Source organism: Toxorhynchites rutilus, chromosome 2, assembly GCF_029784135.1.
Source record: "Toxorhynchites rutilus septentrionalis strain SRP chromosome 2, ASM2978413v1, whole genome shotgun sequence".
Lineage (NCBI taxonomy): Eukaryota > Metazoa > Arthropoda > Insecta > Diptera > Culicidae > Toxorhynchites > Toxorhynchites rutilus.
In genome coordinates, this window is record NC_073745.1 from 18495788 (window position 1) to 18517264 (window position 21477).

The 21477-nt window shown below is 39.3% G+C and overlaps 2 protein-coding genes across 7 annotated transcripts in view; one reads left to right on the plus strand and one right to left on the minus strand.

Moving 5' to 3' along the window:
• Positions 1–5981, plus strand: part of LOC129765433 (cholesterol transporter ABCA5-like) — a 31938-nt gene extending 25957 nt beyond the window's left edge. The window contains exons 12-13 of one of the 2 annotated variants that reach the window (XR_008741433.1): positions 5207–5445; positions 5507–5981. Coding sequence is in view for 1 of the 2 variants with exons in the window: in XM_055765756.1 (XP_055621731.1) it covers positions 5207–5313 (107 nt within the window). In the remaining variant the exon portion in view is untranslated. Of the gene's footprint in view, positions 1–5206 lie in introns of both variants that reach the window. The other variant, XM_055765756.1, reaches the window with a different exon arrangement.
• A 92-nt stretch (positions 5982–6073) lies between these two features.
• The window catches only part of LOC129768524 (protein shank), a 379358-nt gene continuing 363954 nt past the window's right edge, over positions 6074–21477 (minus strand). For 3 of the 5 annotated variants that reach the window (XM_055770234.1, XM_055770237.1, XM_055770233.1), the window contains 6 exons: positions 21278–21472; positions 20483–20909; positions 17490–17691; positions 16187–17428; positions 15676–16121; positions 6074–8917 (listed from right to left, as the gene is read on the minus strand). In XM_055770234.1, the coding sequence (XP_055626209.1) occupies positions 8065–8917; positions 15676–16121; positions 16187–17428; positions 17490–17691; positions 20483–20909; positions 21278–21472 (3365 nt within the window). In that variant the 3' untranslated portion in view covers positions 6074–8064. The remainder of the gene's footprint in view (positions 8918–15675; positions 16122–16186; positions 17429–17489; positions 17692–20482; positions 20910–21277; positions 21473–21477) is intronic. The other 2 variants (XM_055770238.1, XM_055770235.1) reach the window with 1 other exon arrangement.

Genomic DNA, 21477 nt, shown 5'->3' on the forward strand with positions numbered 1-21477 from the left:
GTTTATCATTCAAAATACAGTTTATCTTTTCATTTCTTTTAAAAATACATACATAACAAGTACATACAGGTAAACTTCGATATAACGTACATTTCACTTTCAAAATTGTACGTTGTATCGAATTGTACGTTATATCGAAGCATAATAAAGTACTCACAAACGTAGTCTATTATACATTATTGTGTTGCTGTTTTAGTCAAGTTAATGAATAACTTCAATCAGAAGACGAAGCCAGCCTTTCTCATGATGTTTCCCTTCGTACTGTTGATTAAAGCTTGATTCATTTAGAATCTGGAATCACAAAACCAGCTGTATTTCGAAATTGATTGAAGGTACAAAACTTGTTTTAGCATCACAATACAGATAGTTCAATGTTCTATCAGAAAAAAAATATTGAAAAAAAGTCACAGGAGGGTTGTATCCAAGACACGACCGCATAGTTGATGTAGGATTCCGTTAGGCTATCTGCTGCATGCTGATTTTGGATAAATTGTAAAACTCTTCGATAATGATTTGGGTCCGTTTTGTCTGGTTGTTAGGTACTGTTTGTTCACTCCACCAGTGTCCATAACCGAGTGATAATGATAAAAGGATGGTGATTAGTCATTAGATAGTGCGTATCACGTACCAAAGCCGCCCTCTGTATTCCTGGACGAGATGGCTCCTGTGTGATGTATGGATGAAATAAAGAAAAAAAAAGCTCATCAATCATCATCGAACACAAGTTTTCTCACCAGAAAAAAAGTGTTACTTTAGTATAGAGAAAATATATATGAAATGGAAAAGGTAATTTCATTTATAATTTTTTTCTGAGTGTTTATTCAACCCATTTCCTTTTTGCTTTAAACCCAACGGAACACGATGCTACATTCCTCAAAGCGAATTTCAATTGAGCTAACAGCACCCAATACGATATATAGAGCATATGTGAAATCACTTTTTCGAATACTCCTTCATTTTTCCAATTTTGCTCGTCGCATGAACTTTCCTTGGGAAAAAAAAATCGTTTCATATTTCAAGTCATTTTAACACAATAGCTACCATTCACAATTTTACGCTTACAGTTCTGCTAAAAGTTTCAAAATACATGATCGGTCATTGATATGAAATTTCACGAAGCAACCAACATAAAAGTTCCAAATTTTAATTTTATTTATATTCCATCGAAAGATTCTTATTGGAACGAAAATAACAAAAAAAACACTCGTTCATCGCTCCCAACTTATCCGCCAGCACGTATGCAATCAGCAATGCCCACGCTAGTTACAATGAGCACTATCCATTTGTGCGCGTCGTTAGTTAAACTATCGACCACGAGAGTATTTACACGCTGATTTCCCCCACACACCTTGGATTTGAAATTTCTGTTAGGGAATACGTGTCGGTGAGAATAAAAGCTCCCCCTATTTTCATGTATCTGCGATGCCGATTTCCCCCAGGCAGCTTGGTTTTGATGTCTCTGTTAGGGACCCGCCGCATGTGTCGTCAATTTCGACCTATCAGAAGTGGGTATTTCCGTTAGGATAGGGGTTGAGATTTTTCAATTGTTCGATAGTTAGTTTCATGACATATATTGTTTTAGTCAATGTAAAAAATTGTTATGGAGTGCCGAAATTGAATGACGCAAAAATCTCATCAATCCATCATAAAATGACTGAGCAATAAGCATTTGAAATTGGACAATTTTCACGGTGCGCTCGATTTTCGATTTTCAATTTGTACCCCAATATGTTCCCGAAAGACGTAATCCTACGTCAAAATTTTCCTCTACATTTTGAAAAGGTGTACGTTATATCGAGTGACGTTATATCGAGGGTACGTTATATCGAAGTTTCCCTGTATATTTGAACATAAAATAATAACAGACTCCAAAAACCAACAATAACCCATAAACAAAAGACGGGTGGGTAATGTCAGGGATATAACCGGAGTGACGTAGGACTATGTAAAGGGGACAGCTTTTGTTAAATAATATTTTAAATATATTGTTTTATTTTCTTCTCCTACGTGAATACCTACCTATCTACCTGAAAAATGGATTAGTTCACTGTTTACTCTTTATGAATATGTTGATGGTTCTGAAAAGAACCTTTGGTGTTGTGTTTTTGTTATCACTCGATATTCCCATCTTGTTCGGTTAAACCTTCCTGTTTAGCTATTGCGTTTGCCACTCGCCACAGCTTTCACAGTTGGAAAATTTCTTCCCATCCAGCTCGTGACATGTTGTTCAGTAAATTACAATTTAATACGACGTGCCGGAGAAACACTTTGCCACTCACTGAAACTAATTGTTGCCTTGATGAGCGCCGAACCGAAGCTGCTCTGTTCTTGATGCGGGTTTTCTGATTGTCGTGAGCAGCTTTGCAAGCCAACTCGAGCACTCCGACGGCCGAAACTCTATAATCGCTGTTAGGTATACTGGTGCTCCGGCACCAATCCGTTCGGCCTAGTTACCCTTGCGGAGCAATCAGTGAATGCGACCAACAGGACACTGGAGACCTGCACGGTTCGAGTGAGACTTTGGCTTTCCCTTAACTTGTCCTCCTTTGTTACGTCCACGATGCCGATGCCGTACAACCACACGGGTTTACGGTTTGAAAGAAAATAAGATATTTTTTTAGGGTCCGCGTGTTTTATACTCTAGCGGTCACACTCACAGGATAGAGACAAATCGGCAGACTCAGCCAGAGGAGCGAGTCCAACGAGACCAACGAATGAGCGTTAAAAGGGAACGATGGCAAAAAAATACATTCATTACGATTTGTTCGCTCGTTGGATTCACATGCAGGCTAAAAAGGGTCCTTTTCAGGATCACAAAATTATCTTCAATCTAAAGAGTTTATTGTTTTGTTATCACTCGATATCCCCATCTTGTTCGGCTAAACCTTTCTGCTTAGCGATTGCATTTGCCACTCGCCACAGCTTTCACAGTTGGAAAAATTCTTCCCATCCAGCTTGTGACATATTTTACAATAAATTACATTCAATGGCACGTCGCATTACCACCACTCAGTATCGGATTGGAGGTAATTTTAACCTGTAATTGAACATTTGCGATGACAGTGGTACAGTGTCGACTTTCAATGTGGGGTCATAATTTGGACCCCGAACTCTATGTTTACAAAAATGTCCAACTAAATATGTCGCATTACAGGTCCGTCCAATAAGCTAAATGTCGAGATAAGTGTAAATTACTGTACTTTCAATCTAGAAGCAATTTAAGAATTGGTGAAAATCAATAAGCTCAGAACAACTGCCAAATTCACATACTCATCATATCCTGGCAAACAAATTATGAAAAAATCAATTTGTGTTTTATTATTATTTTGGATATTGTTTTATTACGCCTAAATGGCTACTACTGTGTAATTTACCATATAATGTAATGGAACAGAAAACTTAACGCCTAAATGGCTACTACTAACTACTGTGTAATTTACAATTTATAGAAACATAAACATATGTACATGTACACGATTAAAACCCGGCTCTGTTACAGCTAAAATGCTAATGAGCCTAATGAATAAATAAATGGGATAAAAAAACTGATTCACTTAGATGAACGGTTAGTCAGTGAACCGTTCATCAAAGTGAACTGTTTTGCCCTAGTATCAATGCCTCACAGAAAAAAGCGTGATTTCTATAAATCTATTATAAATAGTTTTCGTTTTTCTAATTTTTTTCTGAGGTTAATGTAATGGGGGTGAAGTCCCCATTTAACGAGGATAGAGAATTTAGGCGACCAAAGCCACCAAGATGACGCGATCCGAGTCGACCGCCGACTCGCCGTCGGAAGCGGCGGTCTCTCGCACGCAAACCTGTGTTCCACCGACTTCCACCGACCCGATTAGTTTGAAACATAAGATACGATTTTTTAGTAAGGTCCGACCGAGCTTTAGCGAACGTCGGACGGCATACGTTTGCCTGGTGCATTACGTTTGCCCGTATACTAGCGCACGGTATCACAGACCGTTTTGTACCCATGTTGTTTTTCCGCGTCAGAATATTTCTAGCCTACTTGTGGTCTCACACTTTTTCTGAGCGGTTGTTCGTGTTGCAGTTGTTTTTTGAAGCATTTTTTTCCCGGGAACCGTGAAAAACATGTTTCATTTCCCAAATGAGCATAATCTTTTTGAAGACAGTTATTCCAAAATCTGAAAATTATTCCGTTGGCACAACACTAACATGCAGAACTTGTAACGATTCTGAGAGAGCAGAATCGGTGACGTGATTATTAGCACGTCATTTGCTTGGACTATTGTATCCTGTAAGCTGAATCCCACTGTTCTCGATCCATTTCCTTATCCTTTTATTCCCTAAAACCAAACTTCACAGTCCTATCCCTACACCAGCTGTGATTTGTGAAATGGCTCTCCTCGGCGAAAGCCCTAAACGACAGCCATTGCGGTGCGAAGAGTCCTGATGGTGGCGTATCCGACGAGTGAATAGTTCTTCTGGATTGAGCAGTGAGCGAGTCAACACGTTAATCGACATCCTCATTAGACTAGTTTGTCGAAATTTGCTTCGAAGTGCCTGATTTGGCAGACCATATGCACTTGTGACGAAAGGAGCGAACCATTCGAGACCAAAGGCACCATAAACGGTGAGATCCACAAAACTGGATGTCTCTAAAAACGGCCTTTGCCTCTAAAACTTATTCTTAAATTTAACCGACGAATGTAAGTTGAAATAAATAATCGGTTCTATTTCGATAACTATAGTCGATTTATCAATCAATCTAAAGAGTTGCAATAATTATTGACTCATCATTCAAACATTTTTGTCAAAATAGGTAATGATTTTCTGTACATTTCTGTAGCAGCACCAAATAAATCCCATCTGGTCCTGCAAAAAGAAATCCACTATCCACTCAATCTTCAATTTCGAATAGAAAGTCCTGGTCATTTGTTCAGCTCTAATCTCGTCTTTGTATTGAAGTCTTGTGGATTTTCAAATATCGTTTCTAGGCGTCCAATTTTAATTTTGGCACAGAAATCTCATCTACATTGAGGCGGTGAAATTTCTCTAAGAATGTTAGTGTCGTTAGGCGAAGAAGAAGACATCAATTTCTATCTGATGGTGTGGATCTTTTTTTTTGTGTCGGTCACTGTACTTTATCGAAGTACAATCACACTATCAAAATATAACTAAATCAATACGATTAATAAAAAAATATTACAATACTCACCAATATTTCCACCCGCAGCCAAAACGGAACTCGACATCGAAGAGTACTCCTTCAGCCAGACCACCCTGGAGCAGGTGTTTCTGAAATTTGCCCACTACGACGAGGAAACCTCCAGTGTGCAGTAGGCGGCAGCACAAAAAGCAAACCCGTAGCTCGTGTTGTGTTGTTTTCCACCCCACGGAGGGCAAAGACAAACAATGCTTTGTTTCTGTATAGAACTAAAAAAAATCTAAGCTAATAGCTAATGATAATGAGAGGTTAGTATGTTAAAATGAGGGAGATGAATGTGGCGGTAATTATTTAATAATTAAATTAAAGCTATCTTACACACATGAGAGAGGACAAGTAAAGCAAGAAAAAAGACAACCAAACCAACCAGCTAAATAATTTTACCCTAATAAATTATTATCAATTATAACGAAAATTAAAAGAAAAAAAAGTAAATAAGAAAGAAAAGTGAAATTACAATAAGACACATTAATGAGACGTAGTGGGAAAACAACCATAGTAGAACAAGTGACAAAAAACCCACACCATAATTATAAACACTGAATAATAAATGATGAACGATGAGAGGAGAGGTGAAGGGGGAATAGTAAAAAGTTAATAGTGATTAACGCTGCGCGGCGATGGGCGATGAAATTATAAAATTTGATTTACATCTGTGATTAATTACGATCAATAAACCAAACGAAGAGGAAGGGATAAACATGTAAGGAAATTAATGCAAACCAAAACCAGATACGGAGGACAAAACGCGGTTTGAAATAAAATTGTAAATTGAATTCAAAAACTTGCATCTTTGAGACTAGTAGATATTGAAAGAAAACATTTCACGCTGGGAATTGGAAGGAAATTTCTTTCGATTAACGTTACCCCGCAAGATGAATTATTATAATTTTTATTATAATTATTATTATAGCATTTACTTTAATATCATATTCATCATGCTGTGGGGAGAGATGCTGCTGTTGCTGTTGGGCCAAAATGTTTGCAGTCGCTCTCGCCTCCTTTTCACCACTTGAAGAGAGGGAAAAGGGAAGAGAGCAGCATACAACGGCAACGTGGTATGTTTGTATGTGTGTCTTGTCGTTTTTTGTTAATGGTGTAATTGTGGTAGTTAGGGATTGATGCTTTTTTTCGCATTTTTTTTTCGTGTTATTGTTCTATTGTTCGATAATTTGAGGATAATGTGCTTTTTTTCGCGGTGCTTTTTTGTATCGCTACTGTTAAGCATATTGAACTTCTCCTTGTTATTCTTTTCTCCCTCAATCGATTGGTCTCTAAAGGCTATTGCGTTGCGTTGTGTTGGTTTTGTTTGGACTGGACATTTTTTTCCTGCGCGGTGACAAATTTGATAGGTTTAATTTTAAAAAGTTATCCTAGGCTATGTTGTTTTCACATCGTACTTAGCGGACAGATTTGCGTTTTTTTCATTCGTTTTTCTTCTCTCTTTTTGCTCAGGTCTATATGCTTGTATGTTAATGTGATCATGAGTGTGTGTGTGTGTGTATTTATGTTTGCTCTATCTTTCAATGGTAAAGATACTTCCGTGTGTGGATGTATAATAATGATTTTTCCCTTTCTTTTATTCATATACGATTAGGGAATTTGCAATTTCTTTCCTCCAACAGGTGTCTTGTAATTTCCCTTGTTTCCGCTAAATATTTCATAAAAGTCGGCTCTCGTCGTTTCCTCTAATGGTTTGAATTTTGATTTGGCTAAGAGTATAAAAATATAAGAAACATTCGGAGCACGATCGCGATCGTGAATCTGTCCTCTTATGTGACCACACAATCATACATTGCTGCTTTATAAGATTTACGATAAACGCTTAAAAACAACTATCAAATAGGTGTGAAAGGAAGAAACATTATACAGCAACTAAACTACCAATATAGATGATCTATTAAAATTTATCTTACCTTCTGGGGCTGTTTTTTTCAATTCTTCTCTTCACACACATTTTTTTGCTTCTTATCATTTGTTTAAATCTCTTATCTCAGCTACTGTTCTGTTGACTTGTTAATTAATGTAATTAATTAAAGACAGAAAGTTCAAAGTAATAAAAATATGTATATGTATGTGTGTAGGGTGTGTGTCTCTGTGTGTTTTCAAGTGTAATTTACAACAAGACATTCGGTTAACACGCGTGGAAAGAGAAGCTGATATAACCGATATGTGTTTTTTACAGAAATTAGAAAACGTAACCAAAGTTAGCCTAGCGAAATTAAAACTTATTTCATTTTACACTTTAAAAACAATATCTTATCAACTTCTGAAAACTAAAATTTTGTGAAAGCAAATTCTCAAATCGTTCGTTGTCCGTTCCGCGAAACTGAGAAGACTGATGAACGACTTGAAAGAACGCTTTACTCGATTATCATCTTCTGTTTTTTTTGGTTAATTAATGTGTACGTGTATCTTCTGTGTAGATTTGGGCTTGCATATACAAGGCAAATTACTCGCACTATCTCTTGCTTACCTTCCCTTTGCTTTCTTCTCTTTCCTCTGGATGCTCTGTTAACGATGATGATATTGCACGAATATATGTTTATATTGATAGGAAATAAGACAAGTTTTAAGCAACCTTTGAGCATATTTTTCTCTTAGATAAATAGGGCCATTCAACTCTCGTTTGCATCCTCCTATGTCTTCTTCTACACGAGAAAAGCTTCTTATAGCTAAAGCTATAGGCCCGAAAAAGGTTGGTTACTCCTGGTGAACTGTGGATGTGTTCTGCGGTATGACTTTTGATCTTATCTAGGTTTTAAAATGCGCCTTTCATGTGAGATAGAGTATGATAGAGAGTGCTTGAGTTCGAGTCCATCTAATGCTGACAGAATATTATTTTCCATTGGTTTCTTCTCGCTATCTTACTGACTATTCATCCGGTTGACCTTGGGGACGGCACCCACGATGCGAACCCGTTTGCAGTTTGGATTGTGACCACCCACCATCCCCGGTGGGTGATGTTGATGCTGGTGGTGGTGATGATGGTGCTGTTGCTGCTGTTGATGTTGTGGCGGCTGCTGTTGGTGGCGCGACGATACCGAGGAATGACCTCCACAGCTCGGACTCACCGAGTCGCTGAACTCCGCTGGCGGTGGGAGAACGATAGCGGCACCATCCACTCCGTCGGTACCGTCCACTGCCAGGGCACATGAATCAGCCTCATCCGAGTCGGCTTCGATTGGTGGTGGCAGTGTTGCCAGCGTAACGGCATGCCTCTGCTGAATGTTTTGCTGACTGGCTTTCGCTCGGTTCGCGGCGATCGTTGCCGCCTGCTTTCGGGTTAGTGAGTTGTGTCGCTGGAAGCCCGTTGCAGGCGGGCTGGGACTCTGATCGTCATCGTCATCATCGCTGCGCACTACCGGCACCGCCGAGGTGATCATGACGGATTTCTTCTGCTCGAGGAGTAAGGAGCCGACCTTCTTCGGATCAACAGTCGCAGGTGCAATTGGTTTAGAAGTTGCTGGTGGGGTCACCGCGTCGTTGCATGTGACTGTCACTTCTTGATCGCTGCTGACCCCGGAGGAACTGTTGTCTCCGTTGTCTTCGTTGTTGTTGTTGGCGCCAACACCGCCACGCTGATTCTGATCGGTTTGGTTTTGCTGCCGCAGGAAATCGTTCGGGTAAGATTTTGAGGATTTTAGTTTGGTGCGAATCTTCTGGATTTCTTCGACTGAAAAAGAGTGGGGGATCGAGCTGGATCCGGAGCTGCTGCCACTGGAAATTGAAAAACAAGGGTACTGGCATTATTCAACTGATGGTTAACTGGATCACGTGTTCAAAGGGTCATACTTCTTGAAAGGTGCTAGCTTTCCCAGTGAAAGGTAACTGGCATCATTTTTATCAATATCTATTTGAGATCTCTTAAGCCAAATAATCATATATAGAATCCACTGAAAATCATCTGCTGCAATTCTTTCTCATGTGCTATTGTTTGAAATAGATTTTTTTTGAAGGAAACTAAATATAGTCAACTCTCCCTAACTTTAAACTACAAACTTCATTCCCTTGGCAATGAAGTTTGTTTGCCTGAGTTTGGACTCATTTTTGCTCCCCATTTTGTATGCCGTTCCACTGTTTCCTGCCCTTTTTATAACTTCCGCTTTGTATTCTGCAGTCCGCCGAACACCACACTTACATTTCGCGATCGTATCTGGGTCGCAATCCGAATCAGAAGACATTCCGATTAAGCGACGTTGAGTTGCGCATGCTTCTTACGGCGTCGATAGTCAATGAATAAAATTGTATATCTATCGCAGTGCCGCCCGTGGTTATAATTTGAATGAGTTCGTATAACATTTCTTTCCTGAAATTTTGATTTGAGCCCTGCAGGACTCAAAATCTTCCAAAAAGTCAATTTTGATGAAAATGGTGTTTATAGGGTTTCTCAAACAAACGATTCAACTGTGAACTAATGCATGTGTTGATTGAGCTATGGAATTTCTTGAAAATAAGATTAAATCTTTAATAATGTCTCTCTATCCATATGATCTTACTGGATGTGCTAACATGTTTTATGCATTATGATTGAGTCATATTTATTTCTTCTGTTTTATAGTGACTCTCAACACTTATGGCTGGTTTGTCACTTTACTTCTTTTTTTGGAAGGATGTCGGGAGTGAAAATTGGATTCGCGACCTTTGGCGTGAGAAGTACGGATGTTCTTGAATGGTTTCAAATATTTTGTTGGGAATATTGATGGTCATTAAAAGCTACAAATTGTATCATCTTTCAGGCAATTTATGAATGCCTCGCTAGATTTATTTTTTTATTTTTTAAGTCAAACCAGTCATTGAGTCATTTTCGGGGGTCTTCGTAGGCTAGGTTGCCTATCCGTTACTAAGCGAACGATCATTAACTCAAAACTCAGGACCCTCAATTAACCATCTTTGTGTGTTATTCTAGCTACTACGTCCACACAACAATCATCATGTGACGGTGGTCCCAGCCTGTCACCTTTTACATACACTCTGCTACTTGCAGCAAGAAACATCGGTAATTGGTGCTTTTAATAACACAACAATGGAAAACTCATATCAACTGTCCCGCTGTGTACGGTACAACTGTGAACATTCTGTAACGGGATAACAAATTATCCTGTTTAACACATCGTTCCTTTCCCACATATCAATTTCCCCACACATCATAAATTTCAATGCATATCAAGTGCAACTAAATTTCGCCGTCCCAAAATAATAAATAACATTAGTCACATATCTCGAATGTCTGTATTACTTTTCATGCGCTGCGTGAGCAAAGCAGAAAAAGAAATTAAACATGACCCAGATCCCAACCACAGCCGCGCACGCTTCCTCTCTCTCTCTCTTCTTACACAGGATGTTTTAAGTTTAAGCCACGCCTGACCGTGTGTTAGATTTGTTGTTTGTGTAGAGTTTAAGTCAAATATTTTAAACAGGTATTTAAGCAAAACCCCAGAGAAAAATAAAGAAAGTCAGTTATAGTCAGTTAACGAAGGTGCGTCTAAAAGACCACACATAAATGAATCACTTTATTAATCTCACGATATCACTCCCGACCTGCGATAATTCGAATAATAGGAATATTCTTACGCCGAAATGGCGACATTGTGGAATTCATAACATGTTATCGATGAGGTAAAATGTACACGAATAAATTTGGCTCTGTTACAGCTGAAGTGTTAAATGGACCTAAATAAATAAATAGATGGGATAAACACAAATCCAGACATTTTTGCACATTTTTGTGAAAAATTGAAGTGCCTCTAAGCGAGTGAATATTAGGCATTCAGCGAAAATGGTCATGTCAAATTTCAAAAACCGACCATGTACATTTTGTTTATTGACTCAAAAAATAATCTGCAAAGTTTCAGCTCAATCGGACATGATTTTGGGGGGCCTCAAATCACTCAAAGTTTTAATTTTTTTTATCCTCGATCATAACGATCCTAATGGCTTGCAAAAGGCTGTACCAGATTACACTGGAAGTTGGTCCTGACTCTCCGAATTCATCGTCCATGCTTTGGCAAGAATCTTTTCTCATTAAATGATCTTTTGAACGTATTCATTTTCTTGAATTTCTTCTTTTGTTTTTATCAATTGAATAACATAAAATATAACATGAAACAAACATAAAATTGAATATAGACCAATGAGGTACATATGAGGTGGAGCAGTAGGCAGAGTATATTTGTATTGGTAAACAAAATATGGTGTTGTTATTACGAGGGTCACTATTTATATTTCGGGAATTGGCAACACTGATGTCATGTGAGTCCATCTGACGGTTCCATCGTAAAGTTTGACATTTTTGACGATATACGTACTCAGAACATTTTGTCATACGGACGCTATTTGTTTATTTTATATTTAGTTGAAAGTTTGGTCTCTGCAAAAAAAATGGAACCGAATCGTGAACATTTTCGTGCGATGATTTTTTACGACTTTCGACGTGGATTATCACAACAAGAGTGCGTCAATCAACTTAATTTGACTCTTGGCGATGAAGCTCCATCAAAAACCACTGTGTATTGCTGGTATAGTGAATTTAATCGTGGTCGTAGTTCGCTGTCCGACGAGTTTCGTGAAGGTCGTCCAAAATCGACTGTAGTGCCAGAAAACATCGATGCTGTGCACGAAATGATTAAGCAAGATCGTCATGTAACCTATTGTGAGATTGAGGCATCCCTAAGCATTAGTTCCACCAGCATATATGCGATTTTACATGAACACTTAGTTGTGCGAAAATTATGTTCACGTTGGATGCCACATAATTTGACAATCGCTCAAAAAAAAGGCTCGTGTCGATTGGAATAAATGCTTTGAAGATTGGTTTAAGCGCATGCAAAAGTGTATCGATCATCGTGGCGAGTACTTTGAAAAACAATAAAAATATATTCGCAGCTTAACTATTTGTTTTTGTTCCTATTCCCGAAATATAAATAGTGACCCTCGTATTTGCATTCAATATAGAATGTATATGGAAGAAACGGCACAATATGATGTCATGATGTCATGAGCCAAAATGCTCATGAAATCTTGTAATTGATTGTTTCTGAATAGATGATAACTGTATTGTGACTTACTTCCATCATTTAATATAGCTATTTTTTTCAAATCACATACACCGGTACTGGAAGCCTTCAAAATATCATCATATCATCGCGAAAACGGAAATTTGTTTATTTCTATGAAGGTGAGAGAGTGAAAATGACACACAAAAATATCACTTTCATTTATCTTTTCCGACATCATTTCACCAATTTCCACTGCACACTGTCACATTATACGCATATTCAGTGGGAACTCTACGTATGCTGTAGTTCCATACAGCTTTCATATATCGTTCGAAAATCAACAATTGTCAGTATTGTGTGTTATAAGGTAAATCTACATTTGAATCACATTCTTTTTAGAGTCCAAACATGCCTGTCACGATAGTATCTAATTACTTAGGGTTTCCTAATAGATAAGAAACTATTGAAACACTGCTCATATAATTACTATTTTCTGTACACTGCACTGCGATGAACGAAGAGAAGCAATTGTGTTTTTTAATGTTATAATTACCTAAATTTCTGCATTTGAATCTTCAAGTAGATAAAACGAAACAACCTCGATCAGTAGTAAAATGAAATAATATTGGTTCTTAGCATTATAACTCCTCGGATTCGACAACGAATTATTCCACATACCCAGTATTTACTTATACTGTTGGTGTAAGTCACTCCACCATCTTTATGCGATTGATCGTGATATCGGTAAGTCATGTTGCTAAAATTACCAACATGCAGATGCCTTTACAAATTCAGTTAATTGAAAAAACACGAACCTGCGGTTTTTATCATATCCAAGAGTATTCAGGAAAAAAGTACTATTATAGACTCGCAAAAAATCCAGAGCAGAGTTTTCCAGACATTTCACTAAATTTCTTTCAAACCTTTTTTAATTGATTGTTCGCATAAATAGACGCAAGCGTTTTCCAAATGCAAAAAATATATTTTAATCCGCAAAATCTCCTAGTCCCTCTTTTTGCCGATAATATCCTTCAACTGGACAGATTATTTCATTGGAAAATTGTATGGCTAGGCTTGTAGGCAAAAAAACAACAAAATTGCGTTTTCCCAACACTAATGGTGTTGGTGATTACGTCTCCTGTGCAAACATGGGCAGTCCCAGAGTGTCGATTTTCGACAATTTTTTTTCTGGATGACACTAGATCTCGACGTTTCATACAATTTTAAGATATTTTTTCGGAATACGAGACGAAATGTATGGTTTTAAGTGCCAATAAAAATAATTATCCCGATTTTTCATTCGGAACTTGTTGGGAAATGTTGATTTGCACGATAATATACCCTATGCAACATATTAGCTCATTCGAACTACATTTATTAGTGTTGCAGACGTTAAAATTTGAGTTTTTTGAAAACCGAAAAATCACCAGAAATCGGGGTTGAACATTTGAACATTTTTTATGAGGTAACTTTTTGAAATAAGAGGTGACCATTTTCATTGGCATCCTAGTGTGTATGTGTTAGCTCTTTTTTTTCCCTCTTTCTGCTGCTCGTTCTCTTTCTCGTGCATTCAACAACGAGAATCACTGGGCCAACGGGATGCCAAAAAAGTTCAGCTGTTCTCACCAGTAGGGGAAAAGGGGGGAATTTGGACCACCTAAGCAAATCGCCTAATATTTCCAAACCAATACGGTCTAAACAAAAAATGTCACATTGTATACTAAGCTACACTTCTTTTCTCTCAATAAATGACGTTTAATCATTATATAAAGCTACAATCTACCAAATATATCATAAAATAAAAGAGATGATTTTTGGACATTAAAATTTGATGCGGGGTGATTTGGACCGTCTGTGGGGTGATTTGGTCCAGTGTGTGTTTCATCGAAAAAAACATACTTATGTTTATGTAAAGTATTTTGGGATAATGTTACAATCAGTAACAATGTTTTGGGATCGATACCAGGTGTCTTGGCCAGATTCCAGACCAGAAAAGTTGGATTGACACCATCTCGAATTCTGCATGAATCTTTTCACTCTTGGTCGAGCATTTTCAAACACTTTCGATGCTTGGTCAAAGAAAATCCGTTCTCGATGGCCTGCGTTGCTCTTTCAAGCTCATCCTTCTGTCTGTCCATCCTCTTCTTGTAATTCAGCGGCATCTGGAATCAATTAGACCAAAGAAAAGTCTCAAACCTGTAGGACCAATTCACCCCACAGAAACGTGTCCATGTCACCCCACACAACACGCAAAAATTAAAATGCAATTAATTTCATTTATTGTTATCAAACTTACAGTTTCGCTACATCAAATTGTTCCTCTTCTGTAGGCGAATAGAACTTTACTGCACAATACACGAAAAGTTTGTTTAATCAGCGGGAAAAACCTTAAAACCACGATCGGAAAACTCACATTTTTTGACGCTCAAAGTACTTGATGTATTTATGCTACCGTTTCCCTCTACTTGTGAAGTTTTACCAAAGTTGTTTCACTTTAGGTACATACGATTCAACAATAGAAGGAAATGACATTATAGAAAATCCAAGTTGAGCCGTAATTTTTGAGATAAAGGGGTGGTCCAAATCACCCCATATAACCAAATCACCCCGTGTTATCCTACATTTGCAAAACATTGAATAGAATCAGAAGACAAGAGCCCCGGTATACACTAAGAAACAGATTTCGACGCTGAAATCTCTATGCCATTGGTTGATAAAAAAATATTCCGGAATAAGTTTCGACTTTCCGAAGATTCGAACATTCCCGGAAATGATCGATACTATTCTAAGGATCTATGGAGTTCTACTGCGTTTCCGAACATAGAATATTAGCTTGAACAGAAAGTGATGCTGTGCATTGCCATTTCCGAAAGAGGGATTTCTAAACCATTGTTCAAGCCCTCTGATTTGGTTATCAATCAAGATGTGTGCCAGAACAAATGTTTGAAGGAAACTTTGATTCTGTTTCAACAAAACCAATATGCAGACGGACAATACGTGTTCTAATCGGAAAAAAAAGCGTCATCGCATTACGCCATAAAAACCAAAAATCTCAACCCGACAAACCTGCTTCAGTATTGCCCTATTAAAGATTTCTTCGGGAATTTGAGCTCCTTTATGTACAAAAATAACTGGAGAGCCACGAATTGCAATACGTTGATCGATAGAACCAAGAGATACATGCGCAAAGTTGACATGAAGATCGTACAACGCTTCTGTTCCGACATCAAATGGAAGCTTTGCCGAACATCCTATAACGGACTTTTTTCAAATGTTCACTATTTTTTCAACAATGGACGATGTGGCTTTAATTCCAATAAATCAGATCTTCTTCAGTTATGTTTGTCTTTGTTGACAAGCACATTGAAACAGATCAGTAATCAATCCGACCGATGAGGAAAAACACGGAGTAATAGGAATGCAAGTTTTTCATTTTTGTATGGACTCTACGCTCCCCGATCAACTCCAGCTGAAACCTACCTCGTATTACTGTTGCCGCTGGTTTCGGCAGCCATGCCAGGATTGATAACGGTGGACCCTTTACCGCCGGCACCCGGCACCGATTTGCTCATCCCATTCAGATCCTTTGCCGCGCTGCCATGCTGAGTTTTCTTCAGGGTTCGAACCAACCGCACCGAGTTGTCCTCTTCGGTGTCCGATTCGCTCAGACTGTAATCAGGATCCGGCAGGGGCGGTGCATTGTGTGAAGGTGCTTTATGTTGTTGCTGTTGTTGTTGCAGCTGCTGCTGCAGTTGTGTTTGTGGTTGTGCAGTTTGCTGCATTGTAGCTGGTCGGCCCGGTTGGGCGTATGTATTGCCAGGACCGACTGCTGCACCTCCGATGGTAACCGTGGTGACGTTCGTTGCACTTCCACCAATGCTGCTCGAGTTGGAGCGCAGCGAGGATGTTTTGTGGACCTGTGAAGACTGAATAGAATGAGAATGGTTAGACGCGATCGGATAATCGAGATAGAGGTAATAGTGGTAATTACCTCTGTGCTTGTGCTGCTGTTTCCACTGCTACTATTACCACTGCTGCTGGAGGCTGCCGCACTTTTCGTGCGATAGCCCACATTTCTGATATCCTGCGGTGAGGCGTACAATTTGGCGTTGGATGCAGGCTTGAAGCTGGACATGATTTCCGCTTCCTGAATCTTCGATTGCTGTTTGGCTTTCTGCTGGATGTGTTTCTGCAGCGCCGAGAGACACTCGTATTCGGATCCCCGCGAGATGTCGACTTTGACAACCTGGCCGACCGGCGGCGGTGGCGGTGGATGATTTGGTGGTGGGAGATTCAGTCTTTGCATCGACATGTGTATGCTATGCACATCGTCTTGAGATCGGTGACCCTTATGACCAACGGTATTGAACCAGCTGGACGTGGGTGTGAGTGTTCCGGCGCTGCCAGCAGCCGAGGCCGTTCCGGCAGAGGCGAGATCTGGGGTGCTGTGGAAGGTACGCTTCAAATCGGAACCGATCTGTGGAATTGGAATGGGGCGACCTTTGAGCGTGCCAATCTTGGAAGATTTTTTGCGTTTCATTTCCGCCACACTGGCGTACACGATTGGTCCCTTTTGGGGAGAGGTGGGAGGCGTTGCGGCGCCACTGTCAAACCCAGACTGGAAGCGTGAGCTAGACATTAGCATCGAGCAACGATTTGCATCGACGCCTTGTTGTCGCTGGAACAGTTCCTCTAACTCGGCGGCCGTAATTCGACTAGAGGAGGGCCGCGCTTTGATACTTGCTGTTCTCGGCTGGACCGGTGTTCCCGGACCGCCCTGGGTTGGCGTGTTGATGGCTGACTGTGACTGCTGGTGGATAGACTCAGCCGAGGTGGACTTGGTTTGGTTAGGAAGGTCATCGTCATCTTTTTCGCCACCGCCTTCCAACCCGGCGACCATTGATTTGGCACGTGCTCGTCCTACGCTCAGCGTAGTCTTTGGATCCCTGCGCGGAGGCATCGGGGCTGGCATTTTGCATCCTGCCAAACCTGCCGGACCACCGTTCATTCGCCGTGGTAGCGTCGAACACTGGCGGGCAGACGAAATGGGTGTACTCATGCCCGAACTCGAGTGCTGACTACCATCGGCACTTGCGTTCATCACGTTCTCCAGCATCGAATTGACCAGGTTGTGGGGAAGCGTAACGACCGTCATCGAAACCAGCGAGCCCGAGTTACGGATCAGATCGACCACGTGCTCGTGTGAGGCACACGTGACGTCTTCGTTGTTAATCTAAAAGTTTCCAGGGTTGTTAGGGCATGTGAACCTAAATTGATCAAAACTGTTCACTTACGGCAAGTAGAAAATCACCCGGCTTGAGACCGGCCATATCGGCCACACCACCCGGGTCAACATCATCCAAATACTGTAAGGCCGGACAGCGAGGCGACGGCTTGAGCTGCATCAGCGGAGATGATGCCTTCGCACCACGCAGGATGAAGCCGAAGCCGCGCTTTGCTCGATGTAGAACCACTATTCGCGGCTCTCCATTAGCACTGGTGAGTAAAAAACAATGTTACACTGTGTTCCTATTGAGCAATTCCAAATGAAATCGTCCTAAAATTGCAGATTTTAAAAACGAATAAAAGTTTGTATTCCGTTTGGGCTGGAAGAAATATTAGTTTTCCACAGGAATTGGTTTTTTTTTTACTCAAATGTAACTTTTGAAAAGGGCGTATCGATTTTAGTAAGATAAATCTTTGATAATTTATATCTCAAAAACTATAAGTCGTAACGAAATAGTGTCTCAGAAAGAGTTGTAGAGTATTGATGTTAAAATGTTAAAAAAATATACACTGAGAAAAAAATTAGTTCTCTTTTTTCCATTTCTAAAATATGTTTTTTTTAATTTTTTCATATAAAATAGAAGTCATGTAGAAAATTTTAAAAAATAGTCCAAGATGGTAAAACTATTTCTGACGAACTTTGTAGAACATCGAATTTTTATGAATTTTAGAAACTTCGAATTTCCGTATGGTAACAATCATTTTTAGCCACAAATTATGAATTCTGATGTGATTTAAAACAAAAAAGCTCTTCATCAATCTCCTTCTGAATGCAGCCATTCTCGAGATATTTAAAAAAAAATATTTCTAATTTATTGTCTTTTTTATAGTAAATAGGCTCTTTTAATATGTTTGTCGTGTTATACCGTCGTGTTCATGAAATTTTATGAATTTGTTTATAATTTTCAACAACTTTTCCAAAATACATAATTATGGTAAAAATAGGCGACTGCACAGTGACGCGAGAAATTGTGATTTGAATAAAAAACAATAATCTGGAATTCATCGTTGACACACAACGTTCATACGACCCTGTCCATGTTCTTCTTCAATAGCACTAACGCTCCCAACGTTCGCCTTATCATCGTAGTATTACTTGCATCATTTTTTGTAGGACTTGGTTGAGATTTCTATGCCGAGCAATACGCCTTGAATGTATTGTAAGTGACTAGCTCCTGAGGAACTTTTGTGACTATAATGCAAGTCAGAAGGGTCTCTTAGACGAAAAATCCCCCAGCCGTTCTGAAGGGACAAGACGGATATTGCATGAACATTAAACAGCAAGACGCAAAGGTAATTTAATCATTATGAACATTACTTCTCATTTTGAATTGTTTCATATGATTATTAGATATGATCAGGACATCGCCATCCTACGATGTTGTGAGCTGTGCCAAAAATTTATGATCGCCATATGCGCGAAGGTTGAGAGCGTGTGTTGAAACAAAAAATGAAGTCCTGTCGGATTCGGTCCTACATATTGCTGGATGGATTCGGTTGAATGATAGACGCGAGGATTACCTCATACACACATTTTTAGTTTGTTTATTCGACAAAATCGATAGTCCCCGAGGAAATCGATGTTGTAATTTGCTTAAAAATTCCAGATATGCCTACTGATGAACCCGTATTCTGAAATCCGATCGAGTCAGAATTATCCGAACGGATTACAATTTAGCATTCTGTAATCCGTTCAACTCAAGTCCAATCGAGTTGTGCAAATGTGGCAACCTTGCCACACAATACGACATAGTCGACATTGAGTCCCGTGTTCCATTTATGTGAACCAAAATGGTTATGAATTTTCGGGTGGAATAAACACGCTTTCAAAACAAAAATTTTAAATGAAAAATTAACTCTACACATCAAATGTGTTCTATGTAAAAAGTAATACACAGTCTACAAGTGGGGGAAAATCTTGAACGAAAATGGTTTCTGGTGAAGACTTCATATTATAGATAAAGTTTTGGTGGAAATGCAAAGAAAATTTATAGAAAAAAATAGTTAAGTTAGGGTCAGGACTGTATCTTTTATGTATTTAAACGATATCGAGTTATAATTTTCATTCAAACTTTCAAATTTGTTTCCGGTTTTGCCAATCTGATAGAGAGTAAATTGCTCCACGAATACGGATGAACTATTATGACGTTTGTCCCAAGGCAAGGTTGCCACATTTGCATAGAACGATTGATATCAAACATGTCAGTTATGTTTATGAAATACACTGAATCAAGAAACATTATCACATTCGATTAATTTTATAGATCGTTAAAACATTCAAACACGCTTACAATACATTCTATATGTTTCATTTAACACCCAAAATATTCACCACAAATAATTTATATGGCAGAACAACGTTTGCCGGGTCAGCTAGTTTACTATGAAAAAGACAATAAATTAGAAATATTTTTCATATATCACAAGATTGGCAGCATTTAGAAGGAGATTGATAAAGAGCTTTTTTGTTTAAAATCACATCAGGATTCATAATTTGAGGCCAAGAATGATTGCTAACATACAAAAATTCGAAATTTCGAAAATTCATAAAAAATCGATGTTCCACAAAGTTTGTCAAAAATAATTTTACCTTCTTGGACTCATTTTTTAAATTTTCTACATGACTTCTATTTTATATGAAAAAAATAAATAAATAAAAAAATATATATTTTAGATATATGTTTTTTAGAAAAAATAAAGAAAATAAAAGAGTACTTATTTTTTTTCTCACCTTCGGACATCAATACTCTATAACCGTTTCTAAGACACTATTTCTGTATGACTCATGTGGTATAAATTATCAAAGATTTCTCTTCCTAAATTCGATACGCCCTTTTCAAAAGTTACACTTTAGTAAAAAAAATTCCCAATTGATGTGGAAAACTTATATTTCCTCCAACCCAAACGGAATACAAACTTTCATTCGAATCGATAATACTGATGTTTTGTCATTTGCCGATTTCATTTGGAATTGCTCTATTTTGTTATGCTACAATCTTACGCCTTCTTCGTCCTCGGTGCCGTTTGACTGTTGTACTGTTGGGATTGTTGCGGGCCCTGCTGCTGTTCTTCCATGATCTCATTGCAGCCGGTGTCAATAACGTAGTGGTGGTGATGTGGCGCGGAAGTCGAAACGTTGATGATGCTCTTCTGGCGAAATTGGACCTCCTGGACGCAATGGGACGGGAAAAACCCGGTCTTGTTGGTGCCCCGGACGAACCCTTCCAGCAGGCCACAGTCCGTTGATCCGACCACCTCTATGACGTCACCCGGCTGAATTTGGATGTGTCCGGAGAGGCCACCATCGTAGCCCTCCATGCAGACCACAGTGGTGCTGGGGTGACCGATCGAACAAGCTGCACTGTCCGAATTTGTACCGACTCCGGACGAATCGCTGATAATGTCACTCGTGTCACCGAGGGATTTGTCTGCTCGTGAATGGAAGAAGCGAAAATAACCGATGTTAGGTACGCAAATGGATAAAGCGGGAAGCATTTACTCGAGGGAATCAGTTGGCAATCCTTTCGGAGTTCTGGACATGATTCTTTTTGTAGAAAAAAAGAAACTATGAATGAATGATTTGGTTAGGTAGACGCTCACGGGAAAATACGAGATGCTTCGTTAGTCAAAAACACGGAACTTGAAAATGCTATCAACAGTGCATGCATGTCTGTGAACTGGATGAGAAACGAAACTGGCAGAAGATTAGAGGGTTGGTGTATTGCTAGCTTTCACCTTCATCATGCGCGCGAACTGTAGGTCGCACCCAAAAAAAAAAAAAATACCAGAACGTTACCTGTTACGATGCTAATATCATCTTCGTGGCTTCGATGGCTGGAGGATCCCTCGGAAAGGCTGGAGCTGGCTGAACTGAACGGATGTTCGGACGGACATGGTGACGGGGGGCCACCGTAGATGCGGGACAGCGTCGAGCCCCAGCCGAGCCCGGACCGGCGACGAGGATTGTACCGAGGTGGACCACGGAAGGGGACTGTA